The sequence below is a fragment of the Plectropomus leopardus genome, chromosome 12 (genome assembly GCF_026936395.1).
Source record: "Plectropomus leopardus strain MGB_pleo_1.0 chromosome 12, ASM2693639v1, whole genome shotgun sequence".
Taxonomy (NCBI): domain Eukaryota; kingdom Metazoa; phylum Chordata; class Actinopteri; order Perciformes; family Serranidae; genus Plectropomus; species Plectropomus leopardus.
The window spans coordinates 20,171,256-20,193,844 of NC_142187.1; the positions used below are offsets into that span (position 1 = coordinate 20,171,256).

Sequence of the window (22,589 nt, forward strand, 5' to 3'; positions counted from 1 at the left end):
TGACACGGAGCTGCAGACATGCTGACAGCAGCACGGAGGAGGAGAGAGGAGAGACCTTCTGCTTTGCGATGGTGAATTTAGAGCTCACAGCAACTTAATATGACACAGTCTCTGGCTTTTGTCTGATATGAAATGTGCGCAAAAAATGTTGCACATTTACAACCCTTCATTAGCGCAGTTAGTTTGTTTACAATTGCCCTTTTCATACTGATCGCCCCGCAGAGCCTGTTCAAACTTTAAAATGCATGCATAGATTGGTAAACTTTACAAGTTTTGTTGTGGGTGAGTCCCTTTGTATCATTCTGTGTCTCCTCTCTAAATATGGAGTTTTTTGCTGGTCCCTGAACACAGGACAGACACTAGTATTCATAAGATTCATCTACATTCAGCTCTGATCTATATTCACATAGATCAAAGCTGATGAGATCAGATCGATGGATGAGTGGAGCAGCTGCTGCAGAGGTGAGCAAAAGCAAAAGTCACTTTCACTGCCTGGCCTTTGGCTGTTCCACCTGTGCCCAGAGTACACAATGAATAATATAAATAATATAATATAATAAATAATATTCCAGCAGTGCTCCTAATGAACGGTCCAGCTCCAAAAATAGAAAATCAATATGTGGGGTCGGATGTTGATGTTGTGACAGGTCGCCACAAATAAATTAATGTATGGGAAACCCTGAACATTACTTTATTCAGTGTTTTTACTGGTTTTCATCACCTGCTATGCTTGTTTTGGAGAGGGAAAAACCTCCTTACCCAAACAAACGGAAAATTCAAAAATTAAGAGGGGGGAGGGGTAAGAAGAAACAGATCAGAATTTATTAAACCTCCAAATAAAAGCTGATTTATTCCTGATGAGAAAAAGATAAGACTATTGTGAGCAGCAAAACTTTTCTCTGGGGAATAATGATCAATGAAGGAATCTTAACTGGGAGTTCATGCTTGGCACATAGGTGATGTTTCAGCTTATTGCAATCTGCAGTCCTCACTGCTAGATGCCACTAAATCTTACGCACTGCTCATTTAACAGAGATTGCTCAAGTGTGTCTATAGTGACTCTTTCCTTCCCTCGTAGGACTTTTGATGAGTGCATGCAAATAGGGCAGAAGGCAGCTGATAACCTTATTCAGAGTGTCAGCGGCTCCAGTGCCCTGGTATTAGCGCTGGAATGACATTTTGTAATTTTGTAAAAGCTGTGCTAATTATTAACATGTTCTCCCCAGACAGCCTTGTTTAATGAACACATCGCTCACTGTCCTTCAGCACAGACACAACGGCATCAGTCAGGAAATATGTGTTAAGAAGAAGTTGCGCAGGGGAAATATGCATCACCATTGAAGGGGAATGATGAAGTGTGTGTGTGTGTGTGTGTGTGTGTGTGTGTGTGTGCGTGTGTGTGTGTGTGTGTGTGTGCCATTAAGCACTTTTGCGTGTGTGTTCTCCTGTGTGTATATGAATGTTTGTCTAAGAGAGATGCTTATCAGTTTAGAGCCTTGCTGGCAGAGCTCTGCAGGGATCATAAGCCACTCTGGCTGGTCCGGGGCTACACCTATGTGACACAAATCATGAATAGCAATTTTACCATGGCGTGCTGCCCATGCTAATTCGGATTCTTACTCCTCTGTTTGCTTGCTTGAGTTAAAGCTTAGCAGCAATGTCTCTAACTCCATTAAACTAGTTACATGATTCCCTTAGCCCCAGGGCAGGCAGTTTTAGTTGTCACTGTGACTGTCTGTCTTTTTATTCACTACCTACCTGATATGCCAGTCTAGCTGTGCTCATGGTTATTCCTGACTTTACTCCCCTGTGGCTGTGATTGGAGTGGGCTTTGCTGCATGCTGCTTCTTAATTGAGACATCCTCAGGTCCTTTTGTGTAGGTGTGAGACATTGCACCCATTTTCTGGGCCAAAGAGAGGCAGAGAGAGATCAGCCAGGCCATCTCACTCTGATGCTGGCAAACAGTACAGTATGTGCAGCCTGCAGTGCGAGCCAGAACACATATATCAGTGTGAGAGGGAGAAGGGTCATATAGATTCTTCCTTTGACATGCATCTAAATGTGTGGCCTTGCAGTCATATTGAAGCACCACAGCCTATTTTGTCATGCTACTGTTTTTTTCCCTCTTGTTTTTTGTCTTGCCTACACCTTGCCTGACCTTGTAATATCTCAAGAAAGAAAGAATTGTATTGTAATATTCATCTCTGGTGCAGCATCTGTTTTCTCAAAGGACGCGTATATTTCTCATGGGGCCACTGCTCTCCACACCCTCCATGCCCGGTGTCTGACGGGAGATATTATTCAACCGGTGCGCCAATACCGGCCACCTCCCTCTGAGGAGCTGGAATGATTTCTCAGTCTTGCTCTGATCTTAACCTTACTCTTGTCTTATACACAGAGGGGACCATTTCTCTTGGGAGATATTAACCCTCCCCTTGGCCTGGGGAGACATTTTTCAGCGAGGAGCTGACATTAACTGTTGTTGCAGGGGCTGATTGTCTGAGCCGTGGGCCATACTTTATGGAGCCTCTCGTTTCCACCAACATTGATCTGCCACTGCTTTATACTATGTGCATGGACTGATAAAAACCATCCTGTGTGTTTGTGTGTTGGTGTTCACCGAGGAGAGAATACAGACCCCTTAACACTAGAATACCAATGAACATGTACTGGGAGCAGAGCATGTTAGCTTTGCGGCAGATTAGACACCAGTAAAAAGGTATGTGAGGCAGTTAGTCGCCTACATCAAAAACAATAAAACAAAGGGGGCATGGGAAGTAGGAAAAAGGGACTATAATTTTAGGGGAAAGAGACTAATCACAGTTATTAGATTGAGGGGAGCCCATTCACTGAAGAAGGGTGGAAAATGGGAGAGAAAACAGTTGCAGGGTAGGAGGAGGCGTCTTACCTGGGACACTTTGCGCACCACCTCCCCACTGACCACCAGTCCCTGAACAAAGGAACGTGCTGCCACAAATGTGCGTGTGACCATCATCTTCATCACACGAGGTGTGTCTCCGAAGGGGCGCAGTGTCTCTATCTGCTTAGAAACACACTCCAGGTAGTCCTCACCTGTAAGCAGCATATAAATTCATTAAAATCGTTATTTATGTAAAGAATACATCAGTAATCTCAATCTCTACAAGATGAGTAAAAAGGATAATAGCCTGGAAAGTGTCATCACATCTGTACAGGACAGTGTTAATTTCATTAACGAAAACTATGAAGAAAAATTTTCATCAACTATCTTTTTTTCGAAGATAAAGAGGAGACATTGATGAGCTAAAAATAGATCTTTGAGAATAAACTCTATAATGAAATGCATGTTTTGTTTTCTTTGCCAAGAGGAAACAGGATAAAAAATGTTAGTAGCTGGCTGTTAACATTCAAAATGAAAGGAGAACAGAATGATAAATTCCTTTTAAAATACATTAGTAATGCTGAGAACTGCTGTGCTTGTAATTATTTTCTAATGCAGTGTGAGCAGTATGAGATATGAGCGCCAACAGCTGGTGAAGCCAGTAAATAGTTACCACCAGGATGTTTACGCTAGCCTGCATAACACCACAACTGAAGCAGCATCAGCCATTAGCATGAGTTGTGAGCTTTAATTTGGCTGAAAATACTCAGCTATATGTGTTGATGGTGGAGTTTGCTGAATGGATTTTTAGAGTTTGTTAGTAGCAGCGGTTGCTGTTAGCAGCTAGCTTCACTTGTTAGTTGCTGAACCACAGCAGAGTGAGCAGACACCTGCCGCCAGAGTTCACATCTGTTGATCCTTGCAGGACTCCGCTCAGATTTAGACTTTTTAGAGAAGGTTTATGGTTTGATGCTGTTTGACAGGCAGGTAGAGTGCTTGATTATCTGTGAGTGTAGCTGTGCAGTGAGTAAACAATCTGAGCTCAGCAGAGTTTTCTCTGACAGCTGAAAGTCCAGTTTTTATCACAGACTTTGTGTGGGAACGTGAGTGTAAACCTTCAGGCTAATGTTTCAAGAAGAATTCAGGCTGAAATAAAGTTGTTTTTTGCTGAATAATGCGATCAAAAAATCAGAGTTGACAGTGAATCTCTTAATAAATCCTAGTTGTCTAGTTGTCTCATATTAGTTATTTACGGTACCCAAGTTTAAGATTGTGAGTTTTAAATGGCGATCAGTAAGTGCATGCTCCTTAATGATCCATTAAACCTGTCAAAAACTCAACTGGAGGGATGCAAGTTTCTAACAGTGTAGAAATTACTGTCATTGAAGAAAACAGAGAGATAATTTCAACAATCAATACAGCCTGTCACCTTGACTCCAAATTCTGCAAATTCTGATTCCTGTATTAGCCTGACTGAAAGCAGTTTAAAGAGACAAAAAACCTCTTGTAATGATTAAAAATTGACTAAAATGTAATGACTTTTTGTCATATAAAACTATGAAGGATAAAAGTGACTAAAACTAATGTGCATTTTTATCTAGATACTACAACAGCTGCCAAAATCAACACTGGTATATCACTTCTGTCCTCAAGCAATAAACGTGTGTTTGTAATGCATCATTAACCTACCAATTGGCTCTTGGTTGTTAACCAGTGTTTTCCAAAAAAAAGCTGGATGTACCTATGAAATATTGCTTGTTTGCCTGGTAGAAGAGCTTCTCCAGCAGCCTGACCCAGAAGTCGTTGAGCACCTCTTCCAGGTTGACATTGGAGCCGCGGTAGTAGCGCCTCAACTCTGAGTACAGGTCAGAGAAGACTTGGGAGTTCTGGGAGTATAAGGGGCCCCAAGTTGGAACGAAAGTCTCCTGTAGAATAATCGCAGAGCGGTTCAGCAACTCCTGGAAGTAACCTAAAAAACAAGTACAGAAAGCAAATGGTTTCATATCAGATCATATTTACAGTGTCAGCAACAACACACTGCATAGTATTATTGTGTTCTGTGCTATTTTCCCCTCCATATCCTCACATGAACCTTAATGCCAGATAAACAAAAAAAAAAGTTAGTCAATAACACAAGATATATCGGCTCTGTGACAATAAAGCTGTTTTTACAGTAAAATCATTAATCATTTTCCACATTATTCTTCCCGCTCTGTGCTGCATACCAACTTTGCCTCATACTGTCAGTGAACCTAAAGCTGCAGTATGTGAGAGCGTCCCTTTAGGGGATGTCAGAGAATTGACAGCGCTTCAGGGTGCAGTATATACAGCTCCGAGGAAGGATTTACAGATATAGACAGAGGCAGGCAGACAGTGGAAGGCAGGAAGGCAGACTGTCAGTCTTGGAGAGAAAAAAAAAGTATAAAAATGATGAAGTCTGACTGAAACAAGAACAAACCAAAAAATTGAATAGAAACAGAGAAGAAGACTGTAAAAATCCAAACTCTGCATGAATGTAATATTTTGTCCAAACCATTTACATAATGCAATAACTACAGATAAAAGACTAAACACACAAAGTAGTCCTCAAAAACTTAAATATGAAGTGTGGACCTTTTGTCTCCCTCTTTGGTTGGTAGAGAAATTATACAAAGTGTTGGTGCCGGCTTATGATGTATGCCACAAACATAGTAACCTGCTCAGGAGCTGTCTTGCGACATTTGTGTCTGCCCTTAGTCTTTTCACTACTTTTCTACTTTTCCACTGAGTAAAAGCTACACCTATGGTGATCTGTGGTATCCTTGCTGTCAATCACTTTCTTTTTTCAACTTTAATCCTTTCCTCTGAATGGTGAGTGTCAGTTTTAGATGGTGCATCCACTCCAGAAACTTTTCCTTGACGCTTTTAAGTAGTGCTCAGTAATATGGCTTATAAATAATATTGCTATATCACGCTATATGATTTGTGTCTTGATATTTTTAAATCTCCTCTAAACTACTGTAGAATACTCTACAACAAAGTTAAATAAAGTACTGTTCTAATAAAGCTAAATAAAGTACTGTTATAATCAAGTTAAATAAAGTACGATTATACTAAAGCTAAATAAAGTACAGTTACAGTAAAACTAAAGGAAGTACTTTTATAAAGTTAAAAAGTAATGTTACAATAAAGTTAATGTATTTTTAGAATTAACTTAAATCAAAACTGAAACTGTTTTTGCTGCAAATTTGAAGGTTTTGGTCAACAGTTGAATGTTTAAGTTAACAAAAAGTTCAGCTGTTACTGTGTTGCTGTTAACAGTAAGGATTTATTCACTGTGAGTGGGAAACAAACCAACAGCTCTCTAGCCATTTTATAAATAATATTTGCAAGCTGCACTGGTGCTCCATGGTTGCAGAATGAGACTAAATAGTTGTGGTCTGGAGCCCTGCAGATACGAAAACACACAGAGTGGTCTAGAAGCGTGGACAAAAATGTTAAATGTATCATGTTTGTGCCATTAAAAACAATTGTGTGATCATTTTTAATTGACATGCACGATGCACTCTTTTTATGCATCTTACCTGGAACAAGGCACGATACATTGAGTAGTATAGATACATCGCCCTCTACTTATGATTTTCCACCATAGCTTCCGTTATACTCCTAGCTATTGCTCAATTACTATTGTCTCTACCCCTTTAATCTCTGGCTGATCGACATAAAACACATCACTTGCAGTGTGCTAGCGCAGGAAAGTCACCAGAGACACCACGCCGCCAGTTAACCCCAGAAATAGCTTTTCCTGGCAGTGATTGGCTTCATCAGCATTGTGTTAACTCGTTTGGCAAAGGCTTGATAACTGATGTTCGTTTCCATGTAAAAGTCCAACACTCCAGCCAAACTGTTTAATTGGACAGCATGAGACTGGACAGGTGTTGCTAAGACTGGGTCTTGGGTGAGTTTCCATCAAGATGCATACATTCACATATCAAATTTGTTTTCATGAATCCTAGCTTTTCTGTGGCCGGTGGCATAAAGATTTTTACATCACCTTGTGTGTAAACAATGTTTATAAATGAGGCCCCTGCTCTGCCAGGTGTATGGCAGCAGCAGCAGATTCAGCACAACAACACTGTCCCCAAACCATCCATCCATTCATGGCCAAAATTTGCTCTGCATCTCCATGCACACAATGGGTTCAAACCTGGTGCATGTGTGTGTGCGTGCTTATCTGCTTGTCTGTCTGTGTGGGTATGCATGTGAGTTTGTGCGGCAGGGAGATGGGAAGCTGCAGTCTGCGGCAGTGTTTACTTTGTAGGTGTCTTATCTTTGCCTGCCACCACCCCAGATCGGGAGGAGACGAGAAAAGCGGAGGTTGTGGCCTCCACAGGGGACACCCTGCCTGGAGGTAGCTTATTCCCTTAACGAAGCTGTTTTTAAAAACATCCACACACACACACACACACACACACAGACACACACAGACACACACACACACACTCCGGCATATTTCAACAATATAAAAACACACCCAGTTCTGTAGCAGTTTCCCTGACGACAGCATATGGGAAAACCTAGCTAAGTTATACAGAAGCAAAACTCCAACACCCACATGCCCAGGGCCTGAAGAGTATCACAGAACTTGGAGTTACATAACTTTTTAATATGCTAAGCTCATCCTGACCCATCTGTGTAGCATTATCTAAGCACTAGCCCTGTTGGATACTATATCTCTGTTCTGCTTTCCCACCCATTGATAAACACAAGCCAGCCTGCTTCACCGCTGCTGTTATTTGCTGCTTTCTTCTGGCAATTTCACAGACTCAGCCAAAAGGTCTATTCTCATTGGAGCCGTTGATTTGAAAAGATGTATTTAGGACTGAATGTTAACAGAGATGTGCTACTGTGAAGACTTACTTTTAAAGCCACTCACAGACGACCGCTCTGTCATTCTGTGCTCAGTGAGTGCTTCTTGAGGCTTACAGTATATCTGAAAAATGTACCCAAGTCTTCTAGGAAACATCAAAGGGCACTCATCAAGTTAAATCCATCTTTGTTTTGGTTTGAAAAGCTCCACATCAGGTCACACTGCCTCTCCAACAACCTCTTTAGTAGCACAACTAATTGCCCTTTGACGTTTCCCCCAGCTGGGTTCAAGCCCAGAATAATGTCAGAGTACATTATTTCTAAACTAGAGTTATAGCAATGTTGTCAGTCACATGCTTTTTTTATGTGCACTCATGTCAAAACATGTACAATGAGCTCTGGGTTTAACTGTGTGCTTCTCAGGGGTTCAAAAATGCAATAGCAGGCTGATATCTCTGAGAACCTACTTCTCGGGCGTTTGCTGTATTGTGCTAAAAACCTGTGCCTGCTCTTCCTAATTGGTGTTAAAAACAAATAAAATATTGCAATTTCAAGTTTAAAACAGTATTTTAATGATTCAAGGCAGTTTTATTATGTCACTAAATGTGTTAATTATATTTTAAAGGGATAGTTCACCCAAAAATCAAAAATACATATTTTTTCTTAGAGATATATATTCGTCTGGAATGTTTTGGTGTTAGAGATATTAGTCATAGACATGTCTCTTGAATGTAATGAAGCATACTGCTTGTGTTTCTCAAAGCAAAAAAATAAATAGATAAATAAAATATTCAACAGCAATGTCTCTTTCCAGAAAGCATCACCTGGTTACTCAAGATAATCCACAGACCTTGTGGTGGGTGGTTTAATGTGAGAACTAATTTCTTTCCACTGAACTGCACCACCAATCGCATCACTGTGCAAAAAGAAGTGTGCATCGAGTCATGGTTAAGAGGCTTACAACAGCATGAGACATAAATATTAATGGCGTCCTACTCAGCATAGCTGTAACGTCAGTTAGCTCACTGGTGCAAGCCATCAGCAGACGCTGCCTTCTATAAGGTGATGTGGTTTGGGGATGTAGTTCAGTAAAACGAAAATAGTTTCTCGTAAAACTGCTCACAAGGTCTGTGGATTATCTTGAGTGAACTGGTCATGATTTCTGGAAGGACACATCGCTGCTGAGTTTTTCAATGTATTTTTTGGCACTCTGGACACCACAAGCTTGAGTGCCATCTAGTTCCATTAAACTGAGAGAAGGCAGACATCTCTCAGACCGATACATCCAACACTCGGCAACTCACACCAAAACAACCTAGATTAATAAATAGCACGACGCACGCTAAGGGAAAAAAAATGTACTTTGGATTTTGGGGTGAACTGTCTCTTGAAAACACTGGAAGAAACCAACCAAACAAAAAAACAATTTGATTTTCAGGCCATGTGTAAGATGACAAGAATGGTAAGGTTTGGATTGTTTAATATATTCTTTAGAAATAATTTTGAGTTGAAGAAAACAAGTCCATTCTCTAAAGGCAGAGAAGGCTGCTGCAAAAGTTTTCAACACGATAGAGAAAACCTTTTAAGTAAGCTCCTCATTATTGACCTCAGAGTGCAGAGCAAATGGCAACATAATGAATAGTGTGCAGACTTCGTCTTTGTGTGTGACGTAAATAATATCTTAGATTATAATGCTTGGAGAGATAAATGCTTGTGACATGCAGCCACCGTATGTCCCTTGTTTGCTTAGTAGCACGACTTCCGAGCTGGATGACACATCGTTCCCCTTTTCTGACCTCCTGTCACTCAAACTATCCGGAGACAAAGCTCTGGGTCAGCCTCAAAGCACCAAGAGAGCTGCATCTATGTCACTCACACAAAAACATACTTCCAGGAGTCAGCAGAAAATGCACACACACACGTACGGGGAGACTTCAAAGTGACAGCAAACTCACGTGTACACGCAGACACACGAGGATCAGAGAGCGTCTCTCACACACACACACACACACACACGCAGTGAGACAGACGGACAGACGAGGAGCTGCTGTGACAGCTGCAGCTTTGCTTTTAATCCCCATTAGAATTCGTTCCTGCTGTGTACTGTCAGCCATACTGTAAAGAAGCCTTAAGTCTGGTTAAGCGAAATGAGTTTCAGCAGAAATAGTTTCAGGTGATGGAGTGAAGTTGTTCTTTCCACTTAATGTATAATCAACATTTCTGTTTACAGTCCTTATGTGGTTACGGCATGTTTTCAAGTGCTCTGGGTTCAGCACATGAGGAGAGCAGATTCTGGTAAAGGGAATCATGCTGTCCAGTTCTCCTCTGCCCTTCAGCTCGAGTGAATAATGATCATCATTAGTATGACACAAAGCCCCCTGTGCACGTTTGTGTGTGTGCCTTTGTGTGCGGAGATGACCTTTCTCATTCTTTATCTGTTTGTGTCTCCATGAAACAGGGAGCTACAAGCTCATGCTTTTCTCACCCCGGCTTCCTTTTTAACTCCACCTCGATCTTTCCATCATCTCATAAAGCCTAACCTCCACCTTCTCTCCCCCGGTGTCTGCTCTCCAGGGAGGGAGTGATGGGAGAGGGCACCTAATTGCTTATATTCCAGTACACTGGGTGTGGAGGGACAAAGAATAGTTCAGATAGTTGAACAGTTTTAATCATTTTCAGTGTGGTAGTCATGAGGATGCTGTCTCCTCAATGTATGAATTTAAAAATATGTATAACCTTATACAAGTGATGCCAGTTAATTGTGAGGATTTTCGTTTTCTAGCTCTGTAAATCTCAGTTATTTAGCTTTCCATCAGATACTTAAATGTCATTTCAGTCAACAGCAAAAATGTTTTATTAATTAAATTACAAATTTGATTAAAGGGGCTTTACAATCTGTACAGCATACGACATTGTTTGTGTCCATAATAGTACTGGACTGATTATACTTGAAATACTCAAAAGACTGAGCTATAATTTATTATTGTCATGTATCAAGTTTAAGCCAAGTGCAATCCCTGATGCAAAAAATGGATCCAGTGTGGAAATGCCAAAAGCTGCAGTTCCATGAATGGCCACTTGAGAATTGAGTCAATTAGACCACCATGTTAAAATGCCCATAGACCAAAAAATAATGAACGTAACTACTGGGACATCACCCACTGGTTTGCGGACTCCCTTTTTGCAGGCATTTTGGCCACTGATATCTTGTTTTTTTTTTGGAGTCAGAAGTGACCAGATTTGGATGAGAGGGTGAAGCTGTGGAGGAGTGAGTCTCACAGACAGCTTGTCACTCAAAGCAGCCCAACTTTAATCATGTGTAACTTTAAGCCTTAATAAAATATAAATGGATGAGTAATATAAAAATTAAAATATAAAAAAGATTTGCAATATTGTGTTGCATATTAATATTGAAGATTATCCTCTTTGATATCATGAAAATACTTCAACTGTTTCCTCAGCTGTATGACAGACATACTGACTGCATACTCTTGTAATTAACAGCATTTTTTTTTCTTCTTAGATTTGCAAGTAGATTAGGAAATTCTCAGTAGCTCCATCATATTCTGGCTTTCATTCTTTCCCTTCTCTCTCTCTTTCTCTCTCTCTCTCTCTCTCTCTCTCACTCACACACACACACACACACACACACACACGCACTGCACTGTACACACACACTTAGAACAAGCAAAGTCAGGCATGTGTGTCTTAATGACTCTCTTCCTGCGGTGAGAGGGGAGTTAATGATTTCATTTGTAATCACTCTGAGCTTCACATCCAGGCCACCTTGACATGTCAGAGGCTTATTTTAACTCAATTCCTACATTCACTTATTCCACTGCTTCTAAACCTGATTAAACACACACACATTAATGTGTACACGCAAACCCTCACGCACCATAAAATTACTCTCAAGTATTTTGTCCTCTTCTCCACTGTCTTGCTCTCATATCAATCAATACAGTGCTTTAAACTAGACAGGCTGCCTCTACCTCCACGTGCCCTCGATCTCTGTCTCTGGTGTCTCTCTATTTCCAGTCCTCCCCCTCCTCACTCTGTCTCCTGTGTCACGTTGTGTTATTGACAAGAGATTCTGTGTAACACAGAGGTACCGTCGATGTTTCTCCGGCTGCCAATCACTCTCGCTGAGGGCTTCGACTGATCCCAAGTTACTTTCTCACACAGAGGTATTAACTGGTCGCGGCTTGTGCTGCTCATTCCAGGATAATCCAGATTCAGGGTTCTCATCCAGAGAGGCTTAGCGCGTCTGGCAACATTTGCCACTGTCTAATACAGTTGCGACTCACACCAGCTGATTGAATAATCTGATCTGAAATTTGTTGGTGATTAAACAATCAGGGGCTAACTCTCTAGGCTCCTGTGAAAACTCCGGTGTTTGTTTCGTCCAATTGGCAGTTAACATTGTCTTGCATGTCCAGGAAATGTTTCAAAGCACCCGGGACCAGGCTGGAAGACTGAAAAATCGTAGTAAAATATACAATCCAAATTCTGGGAAAAGCTAAAAGTTTGATTTACAAGTTTTTTTGCAGGAGAATGACACTAACCAGACAATGAAATGGAAGAAAAATGAAAGTATACTCATACACTGATAATGATATGAACCCTTAAAGGGGTCCTATTATGCTAAGATTCAGGTTAATACTTCTATTTAAGGTTTCCACCAGAACATGCCCTTATGGTCAAAAAACACCATTTTCCTCACACTGTCTGTGTAGCTCCTAAGTTCATCACATGCTGTTATTGGGCCCCAAAAGACTTCTTCCTGTACATTTGCATTGTGAAAAAGACATCAGTATACAAATCAGTGGATACGTTTTTTTGAGCATCACAACTCCCGTAAAATGACTCCCTCCACTATCAGGATTTGATCCATTTGGTCCCATGACATTTAAGTTTTATCCCCTCAGCCCCTTGGCCAAGTTGTAAATTTGCTTTTGGAGGACAGCAAAAGGTATTCTCTGCAGGCCTCACCTGATATTACCGCCCTGCTCCTGTCCACTTAAATGTTATTCAGTTTGCTTTATATAGTCTCGCTTACTCCGTGATTCCATTATTCACATACAGTTAATGACCATAAATTAAAACTAGCTGAGAAACATGACGACCCCCTCTGTGTCCTTGCTCTGCTCTGTCTCGCCTGCTTGTGTTTTCTCCTCCAGCTGAAGAACTGGGCTGGCAGCAAATGCTACTAGTGAGTTGGCTCACCTTGGCAGATGAGCTCGAAAGCCTACAAAGCCGGCCAGTTCAGTCTGCCTCAGTCTCTGGAATCTCTCTCAGCTCCCACATTTGACTGCTTTGTTCTGTCTCTGCATCACGATCATTTCATACACTGTTTTCTGGTCACCATGGCTGGATGCTAGTTCACATCTCATTAATTTGTTGTGTAGATAACGTTTAATAAATTGTTTCATCTCCAGTCTTTTGTGTGTTCTCCCTCCTTTGTCATGAACTGTGAGCCAGTTCATGACACATGACTGATCAACTGAGTTTTGGCGATTTGCCAGATAATGACATGGGAGGACTGGATAGAAGAAGAAGATCAGCGAAAGAATGAGAGGGAGTAAGACAGGAAAACAGGGCTGCAAAAGCCGCAACAGTATATCTTGTTTAAATCTGACAGCCTTAATTCTATTTGTCCATTTGGCAAGTGCTGAATGATCATATTAGCTGGACGGGTCCTTGGCAGGGAGAAGAGAGGCAGAGACACACGGAGCAAAAGATGAGGCATATGCCAAGAAGAGAAAATCAGGTGCATTAAAAAATAAAACTAGAGAGTACGTACAGGACCACCACAGAGCATGCACACTGCTCTAAATTTGTTATTTTAATGATGGAACATTTTAAGCTGCATCTGGATCAGATTTGCATCAAAATACACAATCATGTTGATTTGCTGGTGGCTGCCATGACTTCTGGGAAATATCCAAATCCTCTCTGGGAAAAGCAGGTGTTTGTACAAGAACAAATTGTGCAACATTCAGGTGACTCAAACTTGGGACTAATTTGGGAGTTACAACCGTTAAAATGAGTCATGTTGCCACCTGTAAGCTAAATGCTGTCACGTTTTGTTTTTTTTTAGCTCAGACTTTCACCTGCAGCTGGTTAAAAGTATCTGACACATTCAAGAGGCATTTGGCAATGCATGAAATTCATAACAGTAGTGAACAGGTTTTTTTTTTTGTTTTTTTTTCCTCAATTCAATTAAAGAAAATCATATTTGGCCTAAACAGATGGCCTAAACAAATATTGTTAGACCTCAAGCAAGGAATCCTAATTTCATTGTATCCCTCCTGGTTGAGAAATTTTCATTAGATTAAATGTGAAGGGTTTCATAAATGTCGATATGATGGTCCAATTCACACAAAAAACTAGGGGTGGGTACTATTCACATTTGAACTGATATTAGCTACCTGTTATTGCGGAGCAGTATCCAAAGATACCTTTTATCAGTTCCTTACTTTCTATGTAATATCAAAAATGTAATTTTTGAACAAGATGCTGAGGTGATGTAGCATACCGAAAAGCAATTCTGCACCGCTGCTCTTTTCTAATCACACTCTGTCTGCTTGTGTGTGTGTGTGTGTGTGTGTGCGCGCTACGCTATTACTAAAATCATATAGAAAAGAAAACAGACCAGATACCTAAACTATCATTGCAGATAAGTGCTGCGGCAAAAGTTGTGGCTCAGCTGGAATCCGACAGAGTATGGCTGGCTTCTTGACTTCGATGCACTCCAACTACCAGAGCTCCGCTGCTGGCCCCAGGGCTCCATGAATGGCTTGTTAGTGCTACACGGCACTTCCATCTCTTGTCTTAACCCAGTATTCTCACCTAGATGCACGTTCAGGTACTGAAAATTGGCACAGATGGATTTAATGGGAAATCATACTCATACAGTAAGTTGCCTTCACAACCCCATGAAAAATGCACAACAAATAAACTTAACCTTAGCCACAGGCCGAAGTACTTTCCTCCATAATTGAATTTAAGTATGTCAGTGAGGATCTGAGATATCCTGTAAAGTAACATACAGCCAAGAGAAACAGCCAAACGGGGCCAAAGATGTATCTTCTACAGAGTGCCCCGGGGATATCGTTTTCCTGCAGGCGACCCCAGAGGCTAATGTCGCCCTGGTTCCCTCATCAAAAAGCCTATGAGATTTTTTCATTGAATTTTGGATCATTGCAGAGAATAAGCTCTGCGATAAACAATGTTTATGACACTTACACATTTTGTTCAGCAAGATAATCTTCACAAATGAACCCTGCTAACAGGATTTTTGAAGCCTAGCTGCAATCGCCAGAAGTCAGAAAAGCTAATGTTAGGCTGTAACAAACTACACTGCTGTCTAGTCGCCACCACTACAAGGCTGTAAAGCCGTGTTTGGCGTGGTTCAGCTTGATGATGTTCCATGGTTTCATTTAGCCACATGTTATCGACCGCCTTTTTTAAGACAGTTCACAAGTGGTGTATTTAGGTTTTTTAATGTAAAAGACCAAAACATGAAAGTCTCTTTAGCTAGTGTTAACCACAGACGTCATTTAAGGCCTCTAACCAAAAACACATTCAAAAAACCCATTGACTTTGGGACAAGGGAACCAGAGGTGCTGAAATGCTAACAGATTCCCAGGTTTCTGGACTCTTTACCAAGGTTCTCAATGTTTGAGGTGACACAAGTGACCTTCAAGAAAAGGAAACAAAAGCAGACTGCCAGACTGAGAGACACAGACTTGTAATATTTCTGGCACAGCGAGGCCAGTCTGTACTCTCTATCCCACCCATTGCTTCTCCAGCATGCACCAGATGGTTTTGTGATCTCCACTTTTTCTACCAGAACCACCGCCCCCCCCCATCCACAAGTACCCAGAATCCTCATCCTTTCCCTTTGTTAGTCCCCCCACCTGTGCAAGGACAAAAAATAAACAGGCACAAACAAACACTGCTGTCCTGGGCACACTGAATGCACAAATGATGATATGGGAGCCATTAGACTGTTTATGTGTCAGTCTGACTCTCCATCAATAACAACACTTATCACACACATACTGTGCCCCGGGAGCACTGCAAGCCCCTTAGCCAGCATTTAGATGCTATTAAAAGGTCCCTTATATTAAACAAGCCGACACATCACATAATGCATGTCATTTATCAACAGGCTCTCCGTGGAAGATTTTATTCCACTTTCTCTCTTCTTTCTTTTCCTGGCTGGCATTATGCACCATTTACCCATGTCTGTTTCCTTTTCTATCCATCTGGTTCTCTTTTTCAGCTGTTTTCCCTTGCTTGTTTCCTCCCAAACTCCATACCATTCCTTACCCTCTCTATCATTTTGTTCTTTTTTTCCCTCTATCTCATCTTACTTTCCACTGCTTGCCCCAATGCCATTCTTTCTAACACTGCACTCCTCTTTCTTTCTCTCTATGTCTTGTTTTCTCTCTCTCTTTCATTTTATCCTTCCAAGGCGCCATCGCTCCTAGTGAGTAATGTGTTTGGCATAATTAGGCCAGTGTACTCCAGGTCCCCATCGACGTGATTTGCATGTAGATAAAATGAGCCAATCAAGCACCACAATGGGAGCAGATGTCCTTGTCTCTCATGACATCATCAGAGGTGACCCTGAAAGCAGGAAATTAGAAGGTGGGCGGCGGGAGGTGGGAGTGAATCAAATCTGTTGCTTAATTGTTGGGATGTTGCAACACAGATGTAGAATGTGCCACTGGTGTCCAATCCTAATAAGCATGGGTTTAGTCATTTGGAGGTGAATAGAAAAGAACACTGAGCTAAATTTGGTAGAAAGCAATCAGATGCCAGCTTATTGGCTACACCTTATGCCTGCCTTGTACCAAATAACTTTTCAAATGATTACACCGTCGCAGACTAATTTCCAGTGTAGTAATAAAATCATAAGAGGATTACATTAGTTGTATGTGCCCGTGATTTTGATCGTTTGGTGTAAGTTGCTAATGAAACTTAGTCCAGGCCATCTTAAATCAGTCTTTCTCATCTTCCCTTTAAGACAAAAACAAACATATTTAATATTACAGTATGTTTCTGGTTGTGGGAAAATTGTTAAGCTCAGTGAGCTGAACATTGTCAGCAACCAATAGCTGCAGTCTCTCCTGCACCAGAGAAGAAGCAGCAAACCGGGTGGGCATTAACATGAGGGGACCTCTGCAGAAATGCAACAATGTTAACGCTTCTCGATTCCATTGTACTATGGAAAGGGAGGAGAAAGTGGTGGAGCTGTGGAGTGAACAAGAGTTGGTGTTTAATTCAGCATGTATCTAATCCACAAACCAGCGCTTATTTTGGTGAAAAATCTTTTTTTGAAAATGTTTGCCTCTTATTTTCACAGGTGACTCCCACTAAAATCATGCAGCTCATCAATGGAATCTGGCTATGAAATGAGGCAAAAGAAAAAATCCAAAATGTGAAGTTTGTATGTATTTATAGTTTATCTTTACAGATGATATCGATGCCGAATTCACTACAATAATGTCAACATATGACGCCTTTTAATTTGTGTTTCTAGAGTCATTTGTTTTTGTGGACCGAAAGGAATTGTAATGTATCATATTTCTTAAATGGAGCTTGGTGTAACACCAGGAATAGGATGGGAAATAATTTCAAAGGAAGTTACCTAGTTGTGAATTGTGACCTTGGAAGATCCCCAGTCTTTGCAAAATCTTATCGTGTGTGACTAAAATCTTGCATTGTTTTTAGATGTGAGAGGGTGTCAGACATTAGTCTTTAAAAGTATTTTCAAAGTCTTCTAGAGTATGGCAGGCATTCGTATAACTAAGGCAGTCAAATACGACAGCCTGCAAAAAGTCTTACCTCATAATCATCGAAAGATCTTTACTTTTATACTTAACTCAACTTAAAGGTCATTTTGGAGGCTGTAGTTTGTATGTAATACTAAGAGGTGTTTCTAAAATGTTGTCCATCCTATATGCAGCCTTCAATGTATAGCATGTAAACTACGCACTGAAATACAGTCAGATACTTAAAAAATGCATTCCAGTTTTAACATAGAAACGCATGTCTTTTTCACTTGCAAATCACTAAAACGGCTCTAATTGGGATCACAGTACATGTTTCTCTGTATCAGAACTCCCTATGAGCTGCCAGACTATTCGCTGAAAAGAAACACAGCAGGCTCCTACTTGCTATCCTCTAATGGCGATACAGACTTGTCCTTTGATCCAAGTTTAGGGCCTGTTTCCTAAAACTGATAGGATTCAATTGAGAGTGCTTGATGTCATTCTCCTGGATTGCTCTCCCTTAGTCTATCTCCACGGGAGGAGACGGAATTACTTAACAGTCCAGCTGGGAGATGTTCCGAGCTCGACTTAAATGAATAAATAAGCGAGTCCTGCTTGGTCATCTACAGCAGAAATGAGTGTGCCCATACGCCAGCCAGCCAGCCAGTACTCTTCAAATCAGATTAAGCTCTATGACCACTGATCTGCCTTGAACTGAAATGGGCTGGAACACACTGGCCAATAAGCATTTGGCTGCTCATAAATACTGTGTGCCAGTGCACGAATGTGTGTGTAGTCTGTGTGTGCCGATGATTCAAGACCTGGGTTTAAATCTCTTTGACCCGTGCATATTAATCAACAACAAAAGATACTGAAATCAGCCTCATACACCATTTGATTCTGATGATATTCACCAGAAAAATTTTTGGCTTCTTGGCATAAAAAGCTACTTTGACAATGAAAAGAGTATCAAAAATGTTTTCAGTCCTTCTCTGAAGTCATGCTGTCATAGCTATATACACAATTAAAACAAGTGGTCAGGCGAAGTTAAAATGTGTTTTAAATTGTTTCTTAACATCAAAGGACTGACAAATCGAATAGATGAATGAATTGGACTTCTATGATCTTTAGCCAGTTATGAAAGCTTTGTCCCAATTTGATCTTTTTCCTCAATCACAACACAGACACAAGTCTGCTGTTACACCGCAGATATTTTGCTTTCTAACTACATGTTCGCATAGGCAACTGGCTGCGCCGTGAACAGAATCCATAACATTGTTGCCTTTATATGTGCGTGTTACTACAGGTTTCTACTAGAGGGAGCACCAGAGTACTAAAACTTTGTACAACTTCCAGATTTACATGATACAAACAATAAAGATGGCAACACTTGAGGAGGTTACTATACTGTTAATTCTGAGGATCAGACACAGTGACGCGGCACAGTTGTACATGATAGGTCTCATGCAAATAATGACAATGGTGAGTATCATTCTCTAACGCAAAACAAATATCCTTTTTTTTTAAACATCAGGTTGTGTTTTTAATTTGTCAACCACCTGACTAGCATCAGGAATCGGTCCATTCGGCCTCTTGATTTTCCTTTTTTAAAAATAAATACAGACAACTGCCCTTGGCTGGTTTTGAGATATTCCCTCTCATGCAGGTGCAGAACTTATGCGCTAGTTGGCCACTGGATGCAGTTTTTGCAGTGTGTACAGGCGAAACCTTCTGACTTACACACAAGCGACATACTGCAACGTATCAGTTGGCCTTCATTGCCCCTAGTCCTCTGATATTGATTTGGTGTGTCTGGGCCTTGAGAAGACCTAAAGTTTCGTAAGCAGTGGGTGAAAGTCAGGAGTTTGCAGGTATACACACAATCATGCAGAGTCATGGAGTACTTTATATACTGTGCCAAGCCTTAAATTTGAGTAATAATTAAAAGGCATGAATTTTGCTAATATGGTCTTTTCTTTTGATCTTGAATAGTCTAAACAAATATCCTTTTGTATAAAGTTTGCATGACGCTATATGTGGCAACGGGACAAGTGAGCGCGCACACACACACACACACACACACACACACACACACACATATACACACACACACACACACACACACACTGGAACCAGATGCAAGTGATGGCACCATTAGGCCAAACACCACCTGCCAGGTTTAAGGCTTCCGTCTGTCTAACACACCTGGTTGCCATCTAACACACAGCTCCCTTTGGTGCCATCACTCTGTGTCCTCTCTGACCTTTTCCCTCTCACTTTCATATCTAACCCCATCTCTCTTTCTCTGTTTATCCCCTCCACACTCTCTCTAGCTACCACTCTCCGTTTCCACCTGTTTATCTCCTACCCTCGTCCTTGCTCTGACGACACGTCCCTTTTTCTCGATCTTTTATCCTTCCATCTGTCTCATTTTCACTCTGTCCTCTACTTCACCCCCTGTTTTCCTCATCTGCAAAACAAGCTGCATCTTTGTTTAACGCAATATATTATTTAGTTTGTACGTCTCGACACAGTGTGAATGACAGTGAAGAGATTGGGAGTACCAAGTGCAAACCACATACACTATACAAAAACCATTTTCACTCACAAACTGACAAACACATGCACATAAACACACATCGGCATGCTCACATATATACAGCGTACAAGCTCGCAGGCCCAGAGCCAGCTGTATGTAAGCACGCTGGTCCTCTAATCTGTGGCTTGGTTGGGACATCTTCCAAAGTCCCTGGACCTAAAAAGGCCTAGCCTGCCTGGGCTGGAACAGTAACACCCTACACTTAGCCACATGGCGCTAGCTAGCCCACACCCTGCTAAACACAGCCAGATGTGCAGGGACTGGCAGCATGGTACAATGTCGCTGTACTCTACTTCAGCCATATGAACAGAAAACTCTGCTCTGGACGTGGTTAGGAATCAGCTAATCCTCGCTTATTTTTAAACATAAATATCAACTTTACTGAATATTTTTCCAAGAGCCAACCATCAATCCACCTCTGAGCTGCGACACAAGTTGACAAGTTAATTTTACTTTTAAAATCCTGGAAACCGATTGCCTTGAAAAATGTAAGTAAATGTGACTTCATGTGTAATTGTTAAGTTTACTTGAAATTAACTAAAACATTTACTTGATCTTGTAAAGTTGTTGCAACTTTAGAATGACAAGTTTAACTGAATCAATCTTTTTAAGTGTGAGCAATTTCAGTAAACGTAAACATGTTAACAAAACAGAACTTGCAGATTTAACTCATCACTTGCAAAATCCTCGTCACGATCAATTTAAGACGGACTAACTCAGTTTACTCAGGTATTCAACACTGAAAAAGGACAAAGTAATTTATACATGTCATTTTTAAGTTGCAACAATGTCACACAATTAAGTAAATACAGCTAAATTTTGGGTAAACTTAACAATTAGATATAAAGTAAACACTGAATAAGATTAATAGTTACATTTACTTCCCCTTTTCAAAGCAATCTGTTCCCAAGATTATTTTAAGTAAGATCAACCTGTCAGATGTTATAGTATAAAGCCTGAAACACAACTCATTTTACTTTGCACTTTTCAACTGCTTATGATAACATGAGGATGTCTTTTGTAATGGTTGGATCCTCCCAAATGCGCTGATCGACTGGCAGCAAATGTAGCATATTACGGTCCAATTAACCCCAGTCTATCACTTAGCTCTCGCCTTCAGTCAACAACAGATGGTTTTCAGACCTCAAGGTCTCAATGCACATATACTTCTCTCCTCCCTCTGTCAGCTCTGCCATCCCCATCTGATGCTCGTTGGGGTGAGATAAGGGGACGTGAGAAACAGAGACAAAAATATAAAGTTGAAAGAGAGGAGAGGAGAGGAGAGAAATTTCAGAAATTTTTAAGAACACAACTGGCAAACACACAAGGACAAAAACAAGCTACAAATATGTTCTTTCTGAGGAAACACAAGTTACCATGTTCGTGATGTGTGTCTCTGTGTATTTAACTACGAGTTTTTGGATGCAGATCATTCGAATGTTTAGAGGTCGAAGCTGAGTGCTGTTTGAATGTGTGTGTGTGTACTTTGTGTTGTTTACTGGCACGTTGTGCTAAATGAGGTGTTTTCCTGAAGAATGGGAAAGCTCAAGAACTGTAGGATGACAGAAACAAACTTTTAGAGAATTGTGTGTGTGTGTGTGTGTGTGTGTGTGTGTGTGTGTACTTGGCAGGGTGACTGTATTCCTTTGGCACAGTACAACAGCCCCCTGAGTGAAAAGGAGGGACTATGAGAAAGAAGGACACAGAGCAATAGAAGACGAGTAAAGAAATGTCACTCTGCCACTAATCACTGTGATTTGAAAAGGTCAGGCTAACTAGCCAAACTCAGAGCCCCAGCTGACAGATCCATTGTCACCGACTGGCCAAGGGGAACAAGTGGAGCACAGAGACACCCTTCTATTAACTGGAGCAGGTCATTAGACACAAATAATTGCCTTGGTGCACCAATGTTCTAAGATTGAAAATCCCTCTCTCTTTGTCTCCCTCTCTCTGCCTTTCTCATTTCTTCTCTCTCACTCAGAGAACTACAATTAAGTCCAGATTTTATTTCATATTATTAAGAGCTTAAACAATATTTTGCTAGTTTGCAGAGTAGATTTAGTAATTCAGACTCCTGCTCTGGTACATGTCGCTACAACACAGCAATTGCAACGCCATTTATGTCAACATTTTAGTGCAAAATGTTAACATCATTTGAAATAGTAATTGCAATGTGTCATGGGACTTGAGAGTTGAATGCAGGAAGGGTTTTTTGTCAGTAAGGTAGGAATGTCTCCATCTGATCTCAACGATCATTTCAGGGCAGGTCAAGACCTTTTTTAGCTGATTGGGATCACCTTAATTGAGCTATATAAAGCCCAATTCGATCCTTTGTTTTGCGTCAGCTGTCAGCTGTTTTTACTCATGAACTTTCATGCACAGCGACTGGAAGTGCAGCTGTCCTTAACTCTCCAGCTCTCTGCTATCTATCTCTCCTTTAGTTTGCTGAACGCCTGTGTAAGAACTGGGGCTAAGCAATGACCACGGTGAAACAAC

The 22,589-nt window shown here is 41.0% G+C and overlaps 1 protein-coding gene across 1 annotated transcript in view; it reads right to left on the reverse strand.

Moving 5' to 3' along the window:
- The window catches only part of gpc1b (glypican 1b), an 84,309-nt gene that overhangs the window by 14,491 nt on the left and 47,229 nt on the right, over positions 1-22,589 (reverse strand). Inside the window, exons 4-5 of the mRNA XM_042497184.2 lie at positions 4,603-4,830; positions 2,910-3,073 (exon numbers count right to left, since the gene is read on the reverse strand). Of these exons, the coding sequence (XP_042353118.1) occupies positions 2,910-3,073; positions 4,603-4,830 (392 nt within the window). The remainder of the gene's footprint in view (positions 1-2,909; positions 3,074-4,602; positions 4,831-22,589) is intronic.